Below are 18,530 nucleotides of genomic sequence, written 5' to 3'. Positions count from 1 at the left end.
CATTTTTTTTACATATCTGCAGAAAATTGTGACATGATGACATCATCAGATCAGCTTACTCATTTGCATATTCATGTCAACTGTTCAGGAACTGTTATGCGAAATTTAGCAAATCTTTTTAATTTCATAACATCTGTGTTTCTTAAATGAATTGTAAAGTTTTGCTTGTCATACATTATATTTTACTATGTTAAACGATTGTGTTACAGAGACTATCTTCTGAGATCCCCATAGACTTAGTACACAGGCCTCCACCTAGGTTCCCCTATGGAAAGTGTTAGTGTCCATTGTACTGTGCTCATGAAAGGTTTCCTTGGAACCCACAAACTCACCCTCCACTTTCTTCTAGAGTTGAATGTCCTTAGCCTGTCCAGATTATCTGAACTGCTACTCTCTGTTATGGTTTAACCCATTCCATGCTGAATTCTGAAATCCCCATCAGAGACATAGTACACAGGCCTCCACCTAGGTTCCCGTATGGAACGGGTTAGTGTCCATTGCACTGTGCTCATGAAAGGTTTCCTTGGAAACCATTAACTCACCCTCCACTTTCTTCTGGAGTTGAATGTCCTTAGCCTGTCCAGATTATCTGAACTGCTACTTTCTGTTATGGTTTAACCCATTCCATGTTGAATTCTGAAATCCCCAGAGACTTAGTACACAGGCCACCAGGTTCCCATATGGAACGGGTTAACTCACCCTCCATTTTGTTCTGGAGTTGAATGTCCTTAGCCTGTCCAGACTACTGTAAAAGTGGAAATTTTCACGGTGTTCAAATTTTCGCGCATTTCGCGCAACCAGAAACTAGCGCGAAAATAAAAGCACGCGAATATTTTTGCTTGCCATATGTGCCTGTGCGTGATGTCTTGATTCCGCGGAATTAAAAACACGCGAAACTCTTCCGACCCGGCCAAGCGCGAAAAATTAGTCACTCGAAAATATCCACTTTTACAGTATCTGAACTGCTACTTTCTGTTATGGTTAAACCCATTCCATGCTGAATTCTGAAATCCCCATAGACTTAGTACACAGGCCACCAGGTTCCTGTAAGGAACGGGTTAACTCACCCTCCACTTTCTTCTGGAGTTGAATGTCCTTAGCCTGTCCAGACTGATCTTGGCTCCCAGGTCCTGACGCTCATCAAACTGACAGGAAGTGATGTAAAGAACAAAATATCCACAAAATTAACTATTACGCATCATCAGGGCCTGATATTAATTTTTTCTTCAACTTGCTCTTCGGGCAAGTAAAAACATCAATTTCCACATTTTTAAACTTGCCCAAAAGAAAAATGTACTGGGCCTGTAAAAAGCAATGTATGAATTGACTCAAAGAACTTTTAATTTTCATATTTGGGTTAAAATTTCACTTGCCCGATTGGGCAAAATATACAATATTGCTTACCCCAGGCATATAAAATACTGTACATATGAAAGTGATCCAATATATGGCAATATTCAGATAGACTTGCTTTAAAGTTACTTTCTCTGTGTGAAGATGAGGATGAAGTGTACACGCTGGTATATTTCCCAGTTGATAGTTTGATTTTTCTGACCACTAATTTTTCCGCTTTGTGGTCTTCTCATGGTCTTATCATGACGATTTGCAAAACAAAAACGAAAACAAAAATTACACAAATCTTCTGAAGAAAGTGTGCCTTCTCAATAAACTTCTTTTTGAATATTGCTTGAAAAGAGATCAAATCTCTAAGAAAAAAGAATGCCTAACTTCACTGGTATTCCAAGGATTTGCTTTTCTGCTCCTTGAGTTTAAAATTCGAGCCTTTCAATTTTTCAGTTCATTGTGTCTTATCCTAGAGATGTTTAAGAACTGATAACATGACATCGGAGCTCTAATACAAGTAGTCATTTGATACTGTAATGTTAGTGTGCTGATGTACATATCATGTGACATCATAAACTGTAGTAGTCTCTCATCCAGCAAAGCTACACAGAAACTTTAAAAATTCATAACTTTCAAATGGATTGTCCAAGATAATCCTCATACTTTCACAGATGTGTTCTACTAATTTCTGCATTCACTCAATCCACACATATATTTGGATGAACTTGTCCTGTCCTTTAACTTGATTTCAACTGACTTAACACATCAAGACATGATACACCATAGAATATGAGAAGCCAGTAAATGGCAAATTTACATCTTACTGAAAATTTCAGCTGGCTAATCTATTTATCACCATTTGACCAGGAATGTGCTGAATTGCAACAAGCAATAAACCTTCATGTTTCAAGCCTTATGTGAGAACTGGTATATGAATTAAAGCAATGACACACCTAGCAATACTGTTCACATCCAATTAAAACCTGGAAATAATATTAGAGTTGACCATTTCATTTTAAGTCTGATATTACCAAACAAACACACCAGGATTTATACACAAAGACTAGTGAAAATAACTTCAGTGGTTTATACTGGAAGTCAAATGACTTCTCTCACTATCATTATGTGCTTTTCATGATATACATGTACCTTATACTTAATTAGACATATTACAAGAGACCTACCTTCAACCAGGGATGTTCCAAGCACTCTCGTAAACTAGGCCGTTTCCTAGCGATGGGAATAAGTGAGGAAAAAAGACAAGAAGATACAGTGTATGGTGAGATTCCATTGTTTTTCTCTATACCACAAGGAGTCTTCAAGAGCACGGTACAAAGCAAGCCTGTATGAATTATGAAGCAAGACACTTATCTAATCACTACAGTAACACAGCGCACCTGAGCTGTCTAGGTAAACTTACAGATTAGCTATCATATTACACAACCAGCATTGCTCTCTTGTGCACGGATACAATGGCCAACTTTGCCCTATGCTATAAGATATTTATGAGAGAAAGCAATATAAGAATATTAACTCTTTATGTGCCATGGTGGAAACCCCCTGTGTGCCACATCATTTTGAGACACCAATGTAGTCATATGATGTATGGATGTAGAGCATTCAGACATGCATAAACATTATATGGATATATGAATATGTAATTTCTTGAAACAATGCTGAAACTATCATTTCAATATGCAACATATCCATGCATCATATCAAAAATAAGTGTTCAGACACATAAAAACATTGTATATCCATAAAATCATGTCTTGAATTGAGATTTCTCTAGTCTGAAAGTGGGACAAGACACTACTTACTCATCATTCATCTCAAACATGAGCCAGATGAAATCCTGGGCCTCATCGGAGATGTCGTCCCATACCTCATCATCGAAGTCCCACTGACCACCTCGGACATTCAGCAGCGTCTGGCGGTCATCTTCCCCAGCAAACGGTGAGATTCCACTTAGCCTGCAAGTATTGGAGGTCAAGGGGACAAGAAATTACTAGGGGGTCGTAATATAAACCTGTGAAGCGAATGCTTAACCCATAGATGCCAATCTACGGAATATCCCGTAATTCGCACAAATGCTGCAAACGCCCATCTACGGGATAATCCGTAGCAGAAGTGGCTTGGAGGATGACGTCATTTATAGAGTTTATCATAACCTGTGAATTCTGACCCGACATCCCACAGTCCTTTGCCTTACTTTCTGTCTCTGTTGTTTAGATTGGTATTCACTTTTGAGGTTTACAGCTGAAAGAATAAGTCTACATCTATGTGAGATTGAACACTGGGTACGCATACATAATTTACTGTAGTCCAATCCATAGAGGGTTTATGAATTAGACCACACTTAAAGTCTGCAGCTACATGTTGTATCTATCAGATTTCAAACAACATTTCTTCATATTTGTAAGCATTACACCCTATGAGTTATACACCATAGGAAAGTTTACGGTATGAAGATATCTAATTGACAATAGTTTTTTTTTCTGTATGAAGACTATAGTTTTCATATTAAAGTAGTTTCTTTTGAATAAGTGTTATGATCATTCATAAATTTGTAAATCATACATAATGTTCATATCATATGACATCACATGATGCTGATTTACATCTTATATTTAAAGGCCATTACTTTCTCTTTCAATAGACATATAGTTTTCCATAGATTTTTTTTCTCATTTAAAGTGTCGGTGACATCACCTTGGAATTTGAGACAGCACAGTTCAGTAAACATGCATGAAATAGCCTCCAGCACCAACAGCCTATAAACTGCATTACACCACAGGCAGATATTGCTAATTCATAGAATTTTTTTTCACTATTGTAAAAAACAAAAGGAAGAGATGTAGATACTGTAAAAGTGGAAATTTTTGCGGTGTTGAAAATTTCGCGCATTTCGCGCAATCAGAAACTAGCGCGAAAATAAAAGCATGCGAATATTTTTGCGTGCCATACGTTCCTGTAGTTGATGTCTTGATACCGCGGAATTAAAAACACATTTAAACTCTTCTTACCGCGCCGAGCGCGAAAAATTAGTCGCTCGAAAATATCCACTTTTACAGTACACGCTTTATAAAAATTATAAATAGATACACCATAAAACATCATTTGCCAACAGATAGATATTTAGACGTGAAAGATAGCCACACAGATGACAAATAGTCATATATAGATCGACAGATAGAGAGAGAAATCTAGAGATGAATTCAGAGACAGAGATGGAGAGAGAGAAACAGATAGATAGATAGATAGATAGATAGAAAGATAGATAGATAGATAGATAGATAGATAGAAAGATAGATAGATAGATAGAGAGATAGATAGATAGATAGAAAGATAGATAGAAAGATAGATAGATAGATAGATAGATAGATAGATAGATAGAGATAAAGAGATAGATAGATAGATGGATAGATAGATAGATAGATAGATAGAGATAGATAGATAGATAGATAGATGGATAGATAGGTAGATAGATAGATAGATAGATAGAGAGATAGATAGATAGTTAGAGAGAAAGAAAGAAACAGACAGAGAGATAGATGGATAGAAAGATACCAAGCTACAAAGATAACATAAAGAAAGAAAAGAACATAGACCCACATATGGTAGGCAGAGAGAAAAAGGGACAAATAGGTGAGTACAGGTGAATTCCGAGACAATTAGGGTGAATAAATTGTAAGGCAATCACAAAGGAGGGGGTACAATTGACATATATATATATATATATATATATATATATATATATATATATATTCTAATTTAGAAAAAGACAAATCTCTGAAATGGAAGCTATATAGAGGAGACAAGTAAGAAATTCTAAAGGACAACAGAAGAGATGAGAAAAAAATAAAAACCTCATACAAGATTGGTATCTGTGCACAATGAAACTTACTGCAATATATGACTAAATTAATCATATACACTGATGTGTATGACTAACATGCAAAGTTTAAGAATACTTTGGTTAAAAAAAAATAATGTGAAAGAAAATGGGTACATTTTATCCAAAATGGACGCTTTCTAATAAACAGTATAATGATTCAAACACTTTCCTCACAGGGAACATATTATTTTTGAATAAGATTTGAAAAAAAAGATGTCAATTGAGCCAACATATTACACTGAATCCCCAAAAGCTAATTAACCCATTGAGGACGGTTTGATTTTGTTACAACACGCATTTGCCACAGACACCTGCCCGAGTACACTCGGGACTCGTCCTCAATGGGTTAACGACAAACGAAGATACTTACAAAATGTAAGCAATGACTCCAACACCCCATACATCAGCAGCAGTGGAGACTGGTTGCTTGTTGACTACCTCGGGAGCCACAAACTCTGGGGTGCCAAACTTACAGCGAACCTCCTCTCCTTCCTTCAGCACTGCAGCCAGACCAAAGTCAATCAACTTGATGTCATCGGATTCTGGTGTTACCAGCAGGATGTTTTCAGGCTGAAAATAAGTGAAAGCAGAATAAAAACTCAATCACATGTCTGCAGCAAGGCCTCTCAGATTTGAAAGATTCTTTAAAGGACTGCAACTTGATATCGGACATGATTTTAGAGGAGCATGTCCATTCTATCTTTTTACATGAACTGCTGCAGTTTGTTCATGAAATGGGTAGGGTATGACTTAAAAGAAAATCTACTTGTACATTCAGACCACTGCAGGTCATACCACTAATTAAGGACATTGATTCAATTGTTTTAATTGAGAAAAGGATTATAAATGTTTGTTCAAAGTGAAAAAAATAAGCTGCCTATTCATTTGTTCACTGGCAGTTTCAACATATCCCTTGACAATTAGCAAAAAGAAAGAGAAGGAAAAATAACAGATCTTGATAATCAGCAGACTAAACAAGTTCTCAGGTTACTACGGAAACCCCTGTACTCTTTGAAAACTGACCACCACTGACCATCACAGTCTAGTGACCCTAGGAATTGAGAGACACAAATCTACAATGTAGAGGCTATCTTTGGCTCTATGAGGTTAGCTATCATGGTTACAATGCAACAATTAATAAAACAACAGTCCAGGAAACAAGATATATATATGGGAAATCACTTTGTCTGATGGAATAAAAGGAAGGAAGAAAGACCTGGATTGTTGATGCTTTTGAATTACACTGAAAGTGAAACTGGTTACAAAACTGGTATTACACACTCATGTATTGAGCAAGAGCATGATACTTTTAAAGATATAACAATAGCGATGCCACATACGTTAATATTCTGGTATCCTGATGTGTACAGTAAAAAAAATAAATATTGACCATAACTGAACCTGCAGCAAAATGTTACAGCACTACAAAACTGTTGAAAGGTGAAGTGTTTGTAAAGAAACAAAAAGTGTTTTCATATGGCTGCTGAGAAATAAAGTATATAAAGCAATAGCTTTAGTATGGAGGTTTGAGCTAAATGAGATATTGTGAAAATCATTACAATTCAATTATCAACTTGTCTCTAAGTAAGGTGTTACATGGGACAGTGAAGTAGCTGCTCTGATTGACCGACTAAAATATGAAATATATAAAAACTATAAAAAGATATATCCTATATGCAAAAATATAATATGGAAAAGATATTTTGTTTACTTTCATATCTGAAAAACAAATTTTCTATTAAACAGAGTGTAAATGAATATGGTATATTCTACTTTGAATCTTCGGAAGAGTCACATATATATCAACATGAAATTCCCTGAAGAGTAATGACATTCATTGTTTAAAATGGAAAAAAAATTACAATTTAATTTGAAATCTTTGCCAGATTATATAATCTTTGAATATCATAATCAATGAAAATTGCAGTGCAAAGTGGCAACCTTAAGATCTAAGTGGACGATGTTCCTGTCGTGCATGTAGATGAGTCCATCCATAATCTGTTTGAGGAAGGCTACGGCCTCACTCTCAGAGAAGGAGTCCCGAGTGACGATCCTCTCAAACAGTTCTCCTCCTGTTACACTGGTCACTCAATGGTCAAGGAGAGCTGTGATACTCATTCAAGATTTGGACACTTACCATCATTCATGGACTGGTCAATACTTCCAGTTTTTCTTCAAGGCAAAATACAGAACGTAAGCTTGTCCTCATGCAATGGAGTATAGATTTAAAACTCCCCCAAATGATATTTATATACATGTATATTTATCTACCTTCTCTCTATCTAGCTACATATATCTTTATATAAAAATGAGATAAAGAGAGACAGAAAGATAAAGAGATAGATCACCAAATGGAGATACAATCGCTGTCAAACTCATGATACCAATGCCAAGATGGTATGAACAAAATAATGATGATAGAGTGTTTTTTAATTGATTTATTGATGTGGTAGGTGACTTCACTGCTTTTATAACGTACATGGGAAATGTACACAACACTCAAAGGCAAACTCCACTGGAACTCGGCATGTATTCTAGAAAATGCCCATATACACTGTACCTTCAAAATACATTCATGCACTACATGAAATTACTTATGAGTACAACTGTATTCCATTACACCATAAAGACTCATTGGATCAAGAAAAAACATTTCACTCTTTGAGGATAAGCTGATTTTCCTATAACACACATTTTCCATAGACACCTGCCCAAGAATACTCATGACTAGTCTTAAACGGCTTGATTGTTTGAATGTCACTTTGTGTATGTGAGGTTTGTGTATGTGTATATGTGCGTATGTACAGTACATGTATGTGAAAATGTGTGCATGTGTTTGTTTGATTGTGTTACAATGAAGGAATGTATTAAAGCTTCTGCATAGTTACCATGACTACAAGTAAATTGCTACAAGTATCTATCATATAAAACAGACAAAGATGGTATCACAGATATCAATAATACTGTGTAATGATATAAAAAATTATGCCATGAGAAGTCCATACCAGGTTAAAATATTGCAGGGAAAGTTTAAAGTCAATCAATTAGATTATTACTAAAAACAGAATAAAGGAACAGCGAGCACTGATATAATCTATTTCTGTGTATGAGGTTAATTATTTAATATCAAAATCATTTCATTTATCACTATTTTATTGAGGTCAGTACACAGAATTTTCAAGCTTTCAGCACAATTTGTTTCTCCTATAAACTTTGTCAGAAGAAAAATAGAGAAATGTTACCCTGAACTGCTTTTCTTGATGAACAAGTAAATACTGAATCAATGTCAGAAAGAATATATACAAACAAAATTTGAGTGATTTCTTAACAGTGGTGGCAGAGCAGAGAGCTGAATTCAGTCACCATGGTGAAGTCAGTCATGCTAATCAAGAACTTGTGCTTCTCAGAAAATGACTACTTGACCCTCAATCACTCCACAAAGCAAATATTTTGTTCTTAGCAACCACACAGCTAACAATGGTTAGGCGTTGCTAGGATAGTAGAAGGACTTCAAAAACATGACACCACTTATCCAAAAGGAGAATCCTGCATTAAAGGGATAGTACATTGGTGATTTGTGATCTTAAAGGCATAATTTACCATTTGCAGATGAAACAAAAACTCAGCATTAGTGCTTTGAAATAGTTCTAAAATGTGAGTTAGGGATAGAAACAACCACTGTGAAAATTTAAATTAGTAAAATCGATGTTACGTATTGTTAAATATACAAAATGTGAATGAAAGTTATAATAAAAATGTGTCCGGAATAGACCGTCTATGGGTCTACAGTTATGGTTTATTGAGAAAAATACTGACATCTCCTTATAAACAGGCTTTATTGCAAAAATGTTATATGGGAGGGTGTTTTGTGGTACAACAGACCTACACATATGCATGAAAGGCGATATCTTGAACATTTTTCAAATCACCTCTCCCAAAGGTAAACTGGACTTCAAAGGCAATATATTCCTTTTTGCAAACATCATGAAATTTTGCATTGCTGAAGAATAATGTCTCCCACTATTGAGTATGATATCTTACGGTATTACACCTCAGAGTTTTTGAAAAAGAAATGAAAAACTAACCCCTTGTCACTTGAGAATAAGCTTCCATTTTGTACCCAGAATAACAGTTGGAGTATTTTCAGGGTCCAAATAAATTCACTGGAAATCTGTCTTGTATATTACATACAAAATTATGTTGTTTCCTCATCCGTCATAACACATTTCCACCTTTATTATTCTGAGGTCTGAATTGGCTATACCTTTACAAAATACCAGCATATGAAATGAATCTAATTTTCAAGGTTGGAAAAGGGACACATACATTTTAGATATGTTTATACAATTCAGCCACAATCTTTATTCTTAATGGAGTTGTTTGTTATTATATACTGATGTGCAAAATATTTAACCTGTCCTACGAGTAGATTAGTCAATTTGCCATTACTCCGTGTAGACTGCTACATTATTGAAGAGTGTCCTAGCTTGCCTATACACCTGCACATGTTCAACACAAGATCATCTTTATATTTCTACACCTGAGCATCATTACATAAAGGTCATAGAGAGTGCATAGATCAACTCTGGAATGGCATGATATGTACACTTTTAATAGATGGCTTAAATGAAACAATGCCTTAATATTCCTTTACTTTTCAGGTGGCTTCTTAGAAAAAAAAAATTGCCAAGCATGTATTGCATTAAAACACAAACAAAACAAACACAAACCCTCCTATTACTTTCAACACTGATACACTCAACTCTAATGAATATAATAGGACCAAGAGTGAGGCCTAAAACTAGGAAGTATTAGACTTTCATATAATATTCAACTCACTTTTCATATTTTGGTCCTAGCATTTACCGGAAAAAAAATTAGATTCCACGATATTGACTGTGCATCACACGATACAAGGAAATGGTGAAGAACCAGAAATGTAATTCTAAAAATGATGGAATTACACTGACGAAATACATAACTTACATTTCAAAATCTTGATAATCCATCCATTATTGGCACAACACATTTTTTCCCAAATAGATAGTCCTGTTAATCTCAGTCTCACAGTTGACACACATATACACACAGGCAGGAAACTGGAAACCAATACTGGTAGAGTCTTTTCAACAACTGGTGCATATATTCAACCAGACATCACTAACACAGCTACTGACTGAAACCAATTCTGACTTGGCTCCTGTAGACTGGTAGTAATAGGGATCAAAGATTAGAAGTGTATACACATACTATCCACACAGTCACACATCCCTATTTAATGTATTAGCCAATCACTGGTGAGACCAAAACTATCAAAGCTTAGTCTATTATCCTAGACCTTAGTACGACTTCTACTACATTTGTCACCCAGCATAAATAGCCTCATATAGATTTAAAGCCAATAAAATGAGAACTGCGGGGGTGTTCCATTGTACTTTTTACTATTTAGTTTATGCATTTTATATAGACTGTGTATGACCCCTACATAAAAAAAAAAATGTTTTTAATAGGAAAGAACTGTTGACTAGTATGAAGTCACTACGGGGGAAAACAGTACCCTCCTCAGCCCTTCCATATCAGGCTCCTGTCTACCGGTCTTTAACACCATTGTCAACACTGTGGTTATATTGACTGATGATCAGACCCCAAATACCTGTGTTGTTCCTGTGAATCATAGGGACAAAAGTCAACCCTCCCTGGGACCACAGCCATACCGAGGTGTTTCTACACCACTACAGCAATATATCAATACATTGACAGGTATTATATATCTATATGGTTGACCACAACAATATTTTATGCTACTGATAAGGACTGGTACAAACATGAGTATAGCTCACAAATTACTCTGTAGCAAGTGTTTGAGATAAAGGCAGACTCTGGAAAAATAAAGTCATGGGACTATCTAAAAACATTCAAAGACATGTAAAACATTCTGATGGCTAATGGCACACAAACTAATTACCTATTCTTTCTCTTTTGCACATTATAAGAATGAATGGAACAGTTCAAGTCTATTCTGTAATTCTTTTTTATTATTCAACAGACTGCATTCTGCAGTTTCATATCACTGTGCAGGGAATAATTTATGTTGTATATAATATGTGATGTATTACAGAAAAGAATCCTTTCAATCAAACCTACATGTATGAGAAAACTTCATATAGTCTCTCTTAAATTGGTGTCTTTCAGTTAAAAAATAAAATGCATTTAAATACTTTGGCAATGATCATTCAGGCATGCTACCGATATCTCAGTGAAGGAACATCATGAGAGGAATATGTGTACAATGTCGAATTGAATTTCATACCGCCTTAGAATATGTGGCCCCATGACTAACATTCATCTCACTGCATGCAGAACCTGGTGGATCATGTAACCAAAGTCTATATGATATATATGGAGATTTTATAACCTAGTAGGAAACAAGTGAATGCTGGTGTAAGGTAAACTAGAGCAATCAGACAGAGAAGTGACAGACAAAGAACAAATATTAAACAAGAACAAAACAAACAAACAAACAAACAAACAAACCCAAGAGGGGTTTCTGACTGTAAGAAAACTCGTTTGTAATCACGTTTCTGCAGCACATCTTTCAACATGAATAAGACTCTTGGACATTGAAATGGGTCTCCTAGTGACAAAGAACATTCCACATGATGGTTGAGTCATAAACTCCATGGTTTTTTTTTTCAATCAAAGGCGTCACATTTGATAAGGGTACATGGTCCGGAACAGTATGTACCTGGTACAAAAAATATGTACACATCATAGGAGAAGTGATTACATGAGGTACAACAAAGCTCCATCTCCCCAACTGCATTCACACACACAGGAGTTATCGGTACTTGCAAAATTGCACAAATCAATTTTATTTGCCACCATGTTCACACATGGCCAGACCCAGAAGGAATAGAAAACACTTGACTGCAAAATGGCGTAAGCACTGTGAATCTCCAGACTGCCAATGCCTAAACAATGACCAGAGCACTGGGCACCCAAGTTTGTGGACCTATTGCCCTAAATTGCATAATGGGATTAAACAACTTTTGATGATTTCCTCGCATACCATTCACACATGCAGCACAATTACTGTGAGAGTTTCAAAAAGAAAATAAAGCAAGACCAACATTTTATCGAAGTGTTTATTGCGAGAGCTAATGATTTGTGTGTGTGTGTGTGTGTGTGTGTGTGCCACCACACAAGAATCAGTTAACATGACATTTAAAAAAAACCCAGATTTTCAATTACAAATTGTGAATTTCCAGTGTGTGTGAACAGGAATTCTATTGTGTTTCAGGGGTCCAAACATTCCCATCAATCCTGAGGTATACTTTGGATCACAAATAGTGAAACATGTTCACAAATGACTTAAAAGATGTGTTTGCATAAAAGTAATTCCTGTTTGCTTCCAGATTTCTTTGAAAAACGCTTTAAAACATGTTCATCAACGAGCTATTTCTTAAGTATGAGACTAGTCTGACAATGGCGACAGAACAGATCAAAGTTTAGATCAAAGATTAGCCTGATAAAGTGAGTAAAGTCTGATCTACATTCTGCTTGCGGTAATGTTATATGCTAAAACAAATTGTTCTCCCTCAAAGCAAACTAATTATACTCTTCTTCTATCAAGAGACAAAATGGTAGAAATCATGAATAAAAACGAATAAAACTGTTGGGTAGATAAGGTGGAAGGTTGGGTTGTTTGTTGTTGTTTTTATCTTTAGCAAACTTTGACAAGTTTAACCACATCGGACGTACATATTAGTTGAAAATGTATCACACTGTGACAAAAAGAGGAAACAGAATGTATGGAATATCATCTGTACAATGGAACATTACGCATGGTTTGTCCACTCAGACATTGTTGAACCTATGAAGGACCACAATGTTTTCAGACTAGCCATTGAATGCTACTGAACATGCACCTGTAGGTCTATCCTGCATCACAATCAATTAAAGTTATCCTTTACCTGCTTTAGAAGAAAATTATCAAATTGCACATAAGGCCACTGTGGTATACAGCTCTTCCTATATCATTTTATGGAAAGCAGTATTATCATTGGCAGTATGCTCCATGATGTACATACATGTATGTCCCATGTCTTTCTTGTTATTGTTCAGTAAGTCTACGTTCACATCCCCATCAAAGCCAACATTCATATGATGTCTCTTTCTACGTCTCTGTTCTTGTCTTTGTCCCTATCTCTGTTTTGGTATCTTCATCTATCCTAATTTTGTGTATTACTGCATATCTATTATTAATTCATGTTATAGGGTACACTTGCCACAGTTCTACTACTTCTGAAGATGTGCATATAGCAAGTTCAAAATGATTGCATTGCCATTGATACTTATGAATGCTGTTTGTAGAATATGAATGCCATAGAATGAACCAGGAACTGAACTGTATATAATAGTAAGCATCCCTGCTGAACTTGCAGCCCATATAAACTTCAAAATTTAAAGAGGTAGGCTATGATATAATGTATATTTGTGGATGTAGAAAGATAAGGTTGTAAAATGCAATACTTCAAGGATGAGTGATGGCATTATTATGTGTAATAAAAAATTCAGCTAGCTTTAACTCTTTCAGAGCCACGGATGATACATTCAAATATCGAGGTACATATTGTCTATTAGGATCTTATGCTGGTAGGTTTGAGAGGGTTATAGAAGACTGTGCTGTCTCATGATGCAACCATGAAATTGTTGCACTAGATGTGGGTACCAGTATACTGTGATATTACCATGTGCGAAGAAGCTGGGTCACTATGTGGGTGGTACCATATTCTCTTTCTATACCGTACTGTATCAACCCCTTAAATACCAGTACTGAGTGTGCGTGTGCAGGTGTCTATGGGAAATGCATGTCATAGCAAAATCAGCTCATCCTCAATGGGTTAAATTCCTCTGACTACATCTTTTGAAAAGCAGACTATTGCAGTAAGTGATTTAAAGATTTTACTCAGCAGAAATAATTATGCTAGATAATTTCATAATTATGTTTGAAATAATGGAAGTCCATAATTTTTTGAAAAGTACCTTCTACACACTTTCAACACCGTGCATTGATCTTGCAGCCAATAAGGTGTAGACTTCCTTTACCCCATTAAATAATTATATCTTAATTCTTACCTTTGTCTGTTTTTATGTTTTGTTATGTGTACAGACTTACATCACTGTACATCTGGATTTTAATTTTTTCATGATTATGTTAATAACTATGTCAATGATCACTATATCTATGATGACATAATGAGGTAAACAATTTTCTGAATTGAATTACTTACTGCAATTTGGCTCAAATTGAAACGAACTGGAGTGAATCACGAACACTTCAGGAGCTGTGCCTGACAACCATGACTAATATCATGACTAGTCGATTGACTTTAGAATTGGCATGAAATCCATCAATAAGCAGAGCCTAGAGGGTCAATACAGAAATCAAATATTTGCTCTCATGCCAGCCACAATAAGTCATTCTCATTGACATATTCTAGACAACCAGCACCCATTACCATCACTCACCATTGGAGTTAATAATTGTTGACACCATATCACCCGTTTTGCTTTTACAGACCCGTCTATTGACAATGATTTTGAGCAGATGGTGGCTGTAATTGCACCACTCTGTTCATCAAAATGACTGTGCAAATTTCATTTTATTTTCAAATTTTATTAACAGATATGATTATAGCTAATGCATGTATTGCACTTCTTTGAACTACTGAGAGAGTAGCTTCAGAGTAAAGACAATGATTCATGTACCTTCACTTACACTTGGTACGCCACAATGATTGGACGATACATTTTATATTATGGGCTCTCTCAGTCTGGTTGACAAAGTAGCAAGACACTGAACATACACTTTGGTGATCAAAACGCACAAAAGAATTAAATGGCCTTGGATGTAGTGATTAAGAAGGTAACATCATAATGGAACAAGTCATTTTAAGCATGCACTTTTGCCAAGTACATACAGAGTTAAAACAACCTGTGAGGTGGAATTGAGATTACAGTACCAAGAGGTCATATGTTTGATGCACACAATGAATTCCAGAAGAAGATCCATATGGGGAATCCAAAATAACAAGAAAAAGGTTATACAACGAGTCTGGTACATTGCTTAGGATTGCCAGCATTTCAAGAAAACAAAATTCCCTGATTTTTCCCTGATGAAGTATCAAATTTTCATAATAACTATTTAATCTCATTTCCAGTTTCACATCCAATCTTTATCTAGTTTCATCCAATGGATGCTGTTTTGATATGCAACAAAATATAACAGAGTCTTACTTACTACTTTTGATTTTTGGGCCAATCAAAATCCCCTGACTTTTCCCTGACTGGAAAAAAAAGTAAAACAATTTCCCCTGATATCCCTGATGGGCTGGGAACCCTGTTGCTATATCAGTGCATAGATTAAATATTGTCAGACTTACTGAAGCCACCCAGTTATGGCTGAAATAGACATCAACATTAAAAAAGCGCCCAAACAGAACAGGTCTACTGACAAAGGAAAGATAACAAATTCTTTTTTTGGTACTGTCAAGGATACATCTCCATGGCCATGATGACTTCTCTTTTAGTCTCATAGGCATCAAAGAGTTTGATGAGGCGTTTGTGATCCAGCACTCCCATGACGGCGATCTCATTCCGAACTTCTTCCCACATCCCGGCCTTGACACGGATTGTCTTCACTGCACACTCACCTCCGTCAGCCTTAGAAACTGCCTTGTGAACCACACCATAAGCTCCCCTGAAACCAAATTGATAAAAATCATTTTTTTTCCACTTTGCCATCTTTTTAACAATTTCATCAGCACTTAACAAATTCATGAATTCACTCCAACGTGCAAAAATGTTTGAACTCGTTGAGGACGAGTCCCGAGTATACTCAGGTATGGGAAATGTGTGTTGTAGCAAAATCAAACCGTCCTCAATGGGTTAATGTATTACAACTGTCATGAAGAATTACCAGGAATATAAGATACAAACAAAATGCATCAATTAAATCTTTTCATGCTATAGCCATAACATTACAGTAAAAAAAATCATGCACCACACATTGCATACAGAGTCTACTGAATTCTGTAAATATCATAGATCAATAAAAATATGTTATAAGGACAGAAATTAAGATGAAAATATTTGTCAAAAAGTAACTTCAAACAATTGTGAAATGAAATGAAATGAAATGAAATAAGACTCATCAATTCAAAATTCTAGTCCATGTGTGTAGCATCAGTGTCAAAACTCTCAAAATAGGTGGCGACAGGAGTGTTTGGCTGATACAGTGCACTGAAACTGATAATAAAGTTTCCACCAAATTACGTACACTATGTCTTTGATATTGACAAGTTTTGGGAGTCCCCATGATATTTGATAAGTATGATACATCTGGCAGATTTGGCTACAAAAAATCTACTGAGTTGCACCCTCACATTCTAGATGCCTTTAAACTAGTAGTGGCTCAAAAGCATGCCATATTTGTCCCTTTTTTCGGTATGTCACAAACTCTGTCACATTTCTGTCTTGGCTTTTACTAGTTATAGTCAACAGAGGGCTCACTTCAAATACATGATTTGGAACATCTTTGACTGATACTGATTGTTGCTGTTTTAGGTCACATCCTCTACTTAAAGGACAAGTTCACCTTCATAGACATGTGGATTGAGTGAATGCAGCAATATTAATAGAACACATCAGCAAGAGTTTGAGGAAAATTGGACAGTCCGTTTAAAAGTTATGAATTTTTTAAGTTTCTGCTTAGTCACTGCTGGATGAGAAGACTATTACAGCTTGTGATGTCACATGTGTACAACTATATAAAGAAAGTATAAGGAAAGTTAAAGATTTTTTCACTTTTCTCGCATAAGAAAAGAACACTTGACTTCCCTCTTTCAGAAGGCAAGGGGAATTATAATATTACCCTTAACATACGTCAGTGATGAGTCGAGGAAATGTGCACTTTTTTCAAAAAGTAACATTTTGTGAAATTCTCTTTATATTTTCCTTATAACGTTGTACGCATGTGACATCATACACTCTAGTAGTCTTCTCATCCAGCAGTGACTGTGCAGATACTTTAAAAATTAATAAATTTAGAACGGATAGTCTGATTTTCCTCAAACTCTCATTGATGTGTTCTACTAATATTGCTGCATTCACTCAACCCACATGTCTATGGAGGTGAACTTGTCCTTGAAGTTCTTATATCAATATGCATGTGAGAGATGTACCTGGTAGGGCCTACGTACCTGGCCAAACTCTCCATGTGGTTCCTTCCTGGCAGATCATTATCATCATTACTATGGTTATCATTTTCTACAGAAATTCCATACATTTTAGAATTCCATATTTTATATAAGAAAAAGACAATTCCCTTGAAATTAACTCTTAACGTGCCATGGTCGCCGAACGGCGACCTTAGTCCTGACGTGCCATGGTCGCCGATCGGCGACAAAGAAGAGCACGAAAAACATTGGTCATTTAAGTTCTTATGGTACCATAATGTGTTACACCAAGAAACTGACAATGATATGTACTGGCAGCTGACTAGCATAGCCATCGTTTCCACTAGAAATATGAGTATGCTTACATTGGAAAATTTCGAGTAAATACGTGATTCTTCGGCTAGACGTATTTTTTTCGCGTCGGGAAAATCCGCAGCGAGCGCACCCTCTGCGTGATGTGTATAGATCAAAAGACTCATTGGTAAACCACGCGTGTGTATGCTATTGAATCTGCGTGTATTGTCTATGCGGTTCCACTTGTATTGTTCCGCTTGGATGCTGTCCGGCGGGAAGCTGCTTTGATTTTGTCCCTCAGATACGGTAAGCTTTCGTTCGTCGGTCAAGTCTTTCATCCTTTTGTTTTGTTGAACTTCACTAATCGTCCCCACGCTGGCATACAAAAGAAGAAAACGCTATTGTTCTTGTCTATGCACGTGTACAGTGAAAGGAAAGTAGACCTGTAAACTATGCCGCTTGGTACCACACGTAGTTCCTAGTTTGTTTTGGCGTGATCGTCGTCTCCTATAGTTCGAAGCGAAATGAAAATCAAAGTAGAAATCTAGTGTTTCGGAATTTCAGACAAAATATAGAGCATTGAAGATGAACATTATTTTGCTCAGTTCAGTTTCAAAATTTATTGTAGGCAGCGTTCTCAAAGCGCGAAGAGAGCTGTTGTTTTGAGCGACGACATGCGAATAGTACCAATACTAATCAACTTACAAAAGTAAATAGAAATAAACCTATCTAGTATTCTCTGTGATTTTGGGGCA

General features: G+C 36.0%; 1 protein-coding gene across 1 annotated transcript in view; it reads right to left on the bottom strand.

Annotated features, from left to right (window-relative positions):
• LOC139721116 (protein Obscurin-like) overlaps positions 1-18,530 on the bottom strand; it is a 150,253-nt gene that overhangs the window by 22,705 nt on the left and 109,018 nt on the right. The window contains exons 13-18 of the mRNA XM_071632447.1: positions 15,804-16,004; positions 7,184-7,322; positions 5,613-5,812; positions 3,165-3,317; positions 2,529-2,574; positions 1,068-1,145 (exon numbers count right to left, since the gene is read on the bottom strand). Coding sequence (XP_071488548.1) covers positions 1,068-1,145; positions 2,529-2,574; positions 3,165-3,317; positions 5,613-5,812; positions 7,184-7,322; positions 15,804-16,004 — 817 coding nt within the window. The remainder of the gene's footprint in view (positions 1-1,067; positions 1,146-2,528; positions 2,575-3,164; positions 3,318-5,612; positions 5,813-7,183; positions 7,323-15,803; positions 16,005-18,530) is intronic.

This window comes from Diadema antillarum, unplaced genomic scaffold (assembly GCF_040938485.1).
Source record: "Diadema antillarum isolate AM-2024a unplaced genomic scaffold, OU_Dant_1.0 scf00000139, whole genome shotgun sequence".
NCBI lineage: Eukaryota > Metazoa > Echinodermata > Echinoidea > Diadematoida > Diadematidae > Diadema > Diadema antillarum.
Note: the sequence above shows the minus strand (reverse complement) of the source record. Positions and strands in the feature narration are given on the sequence as shown.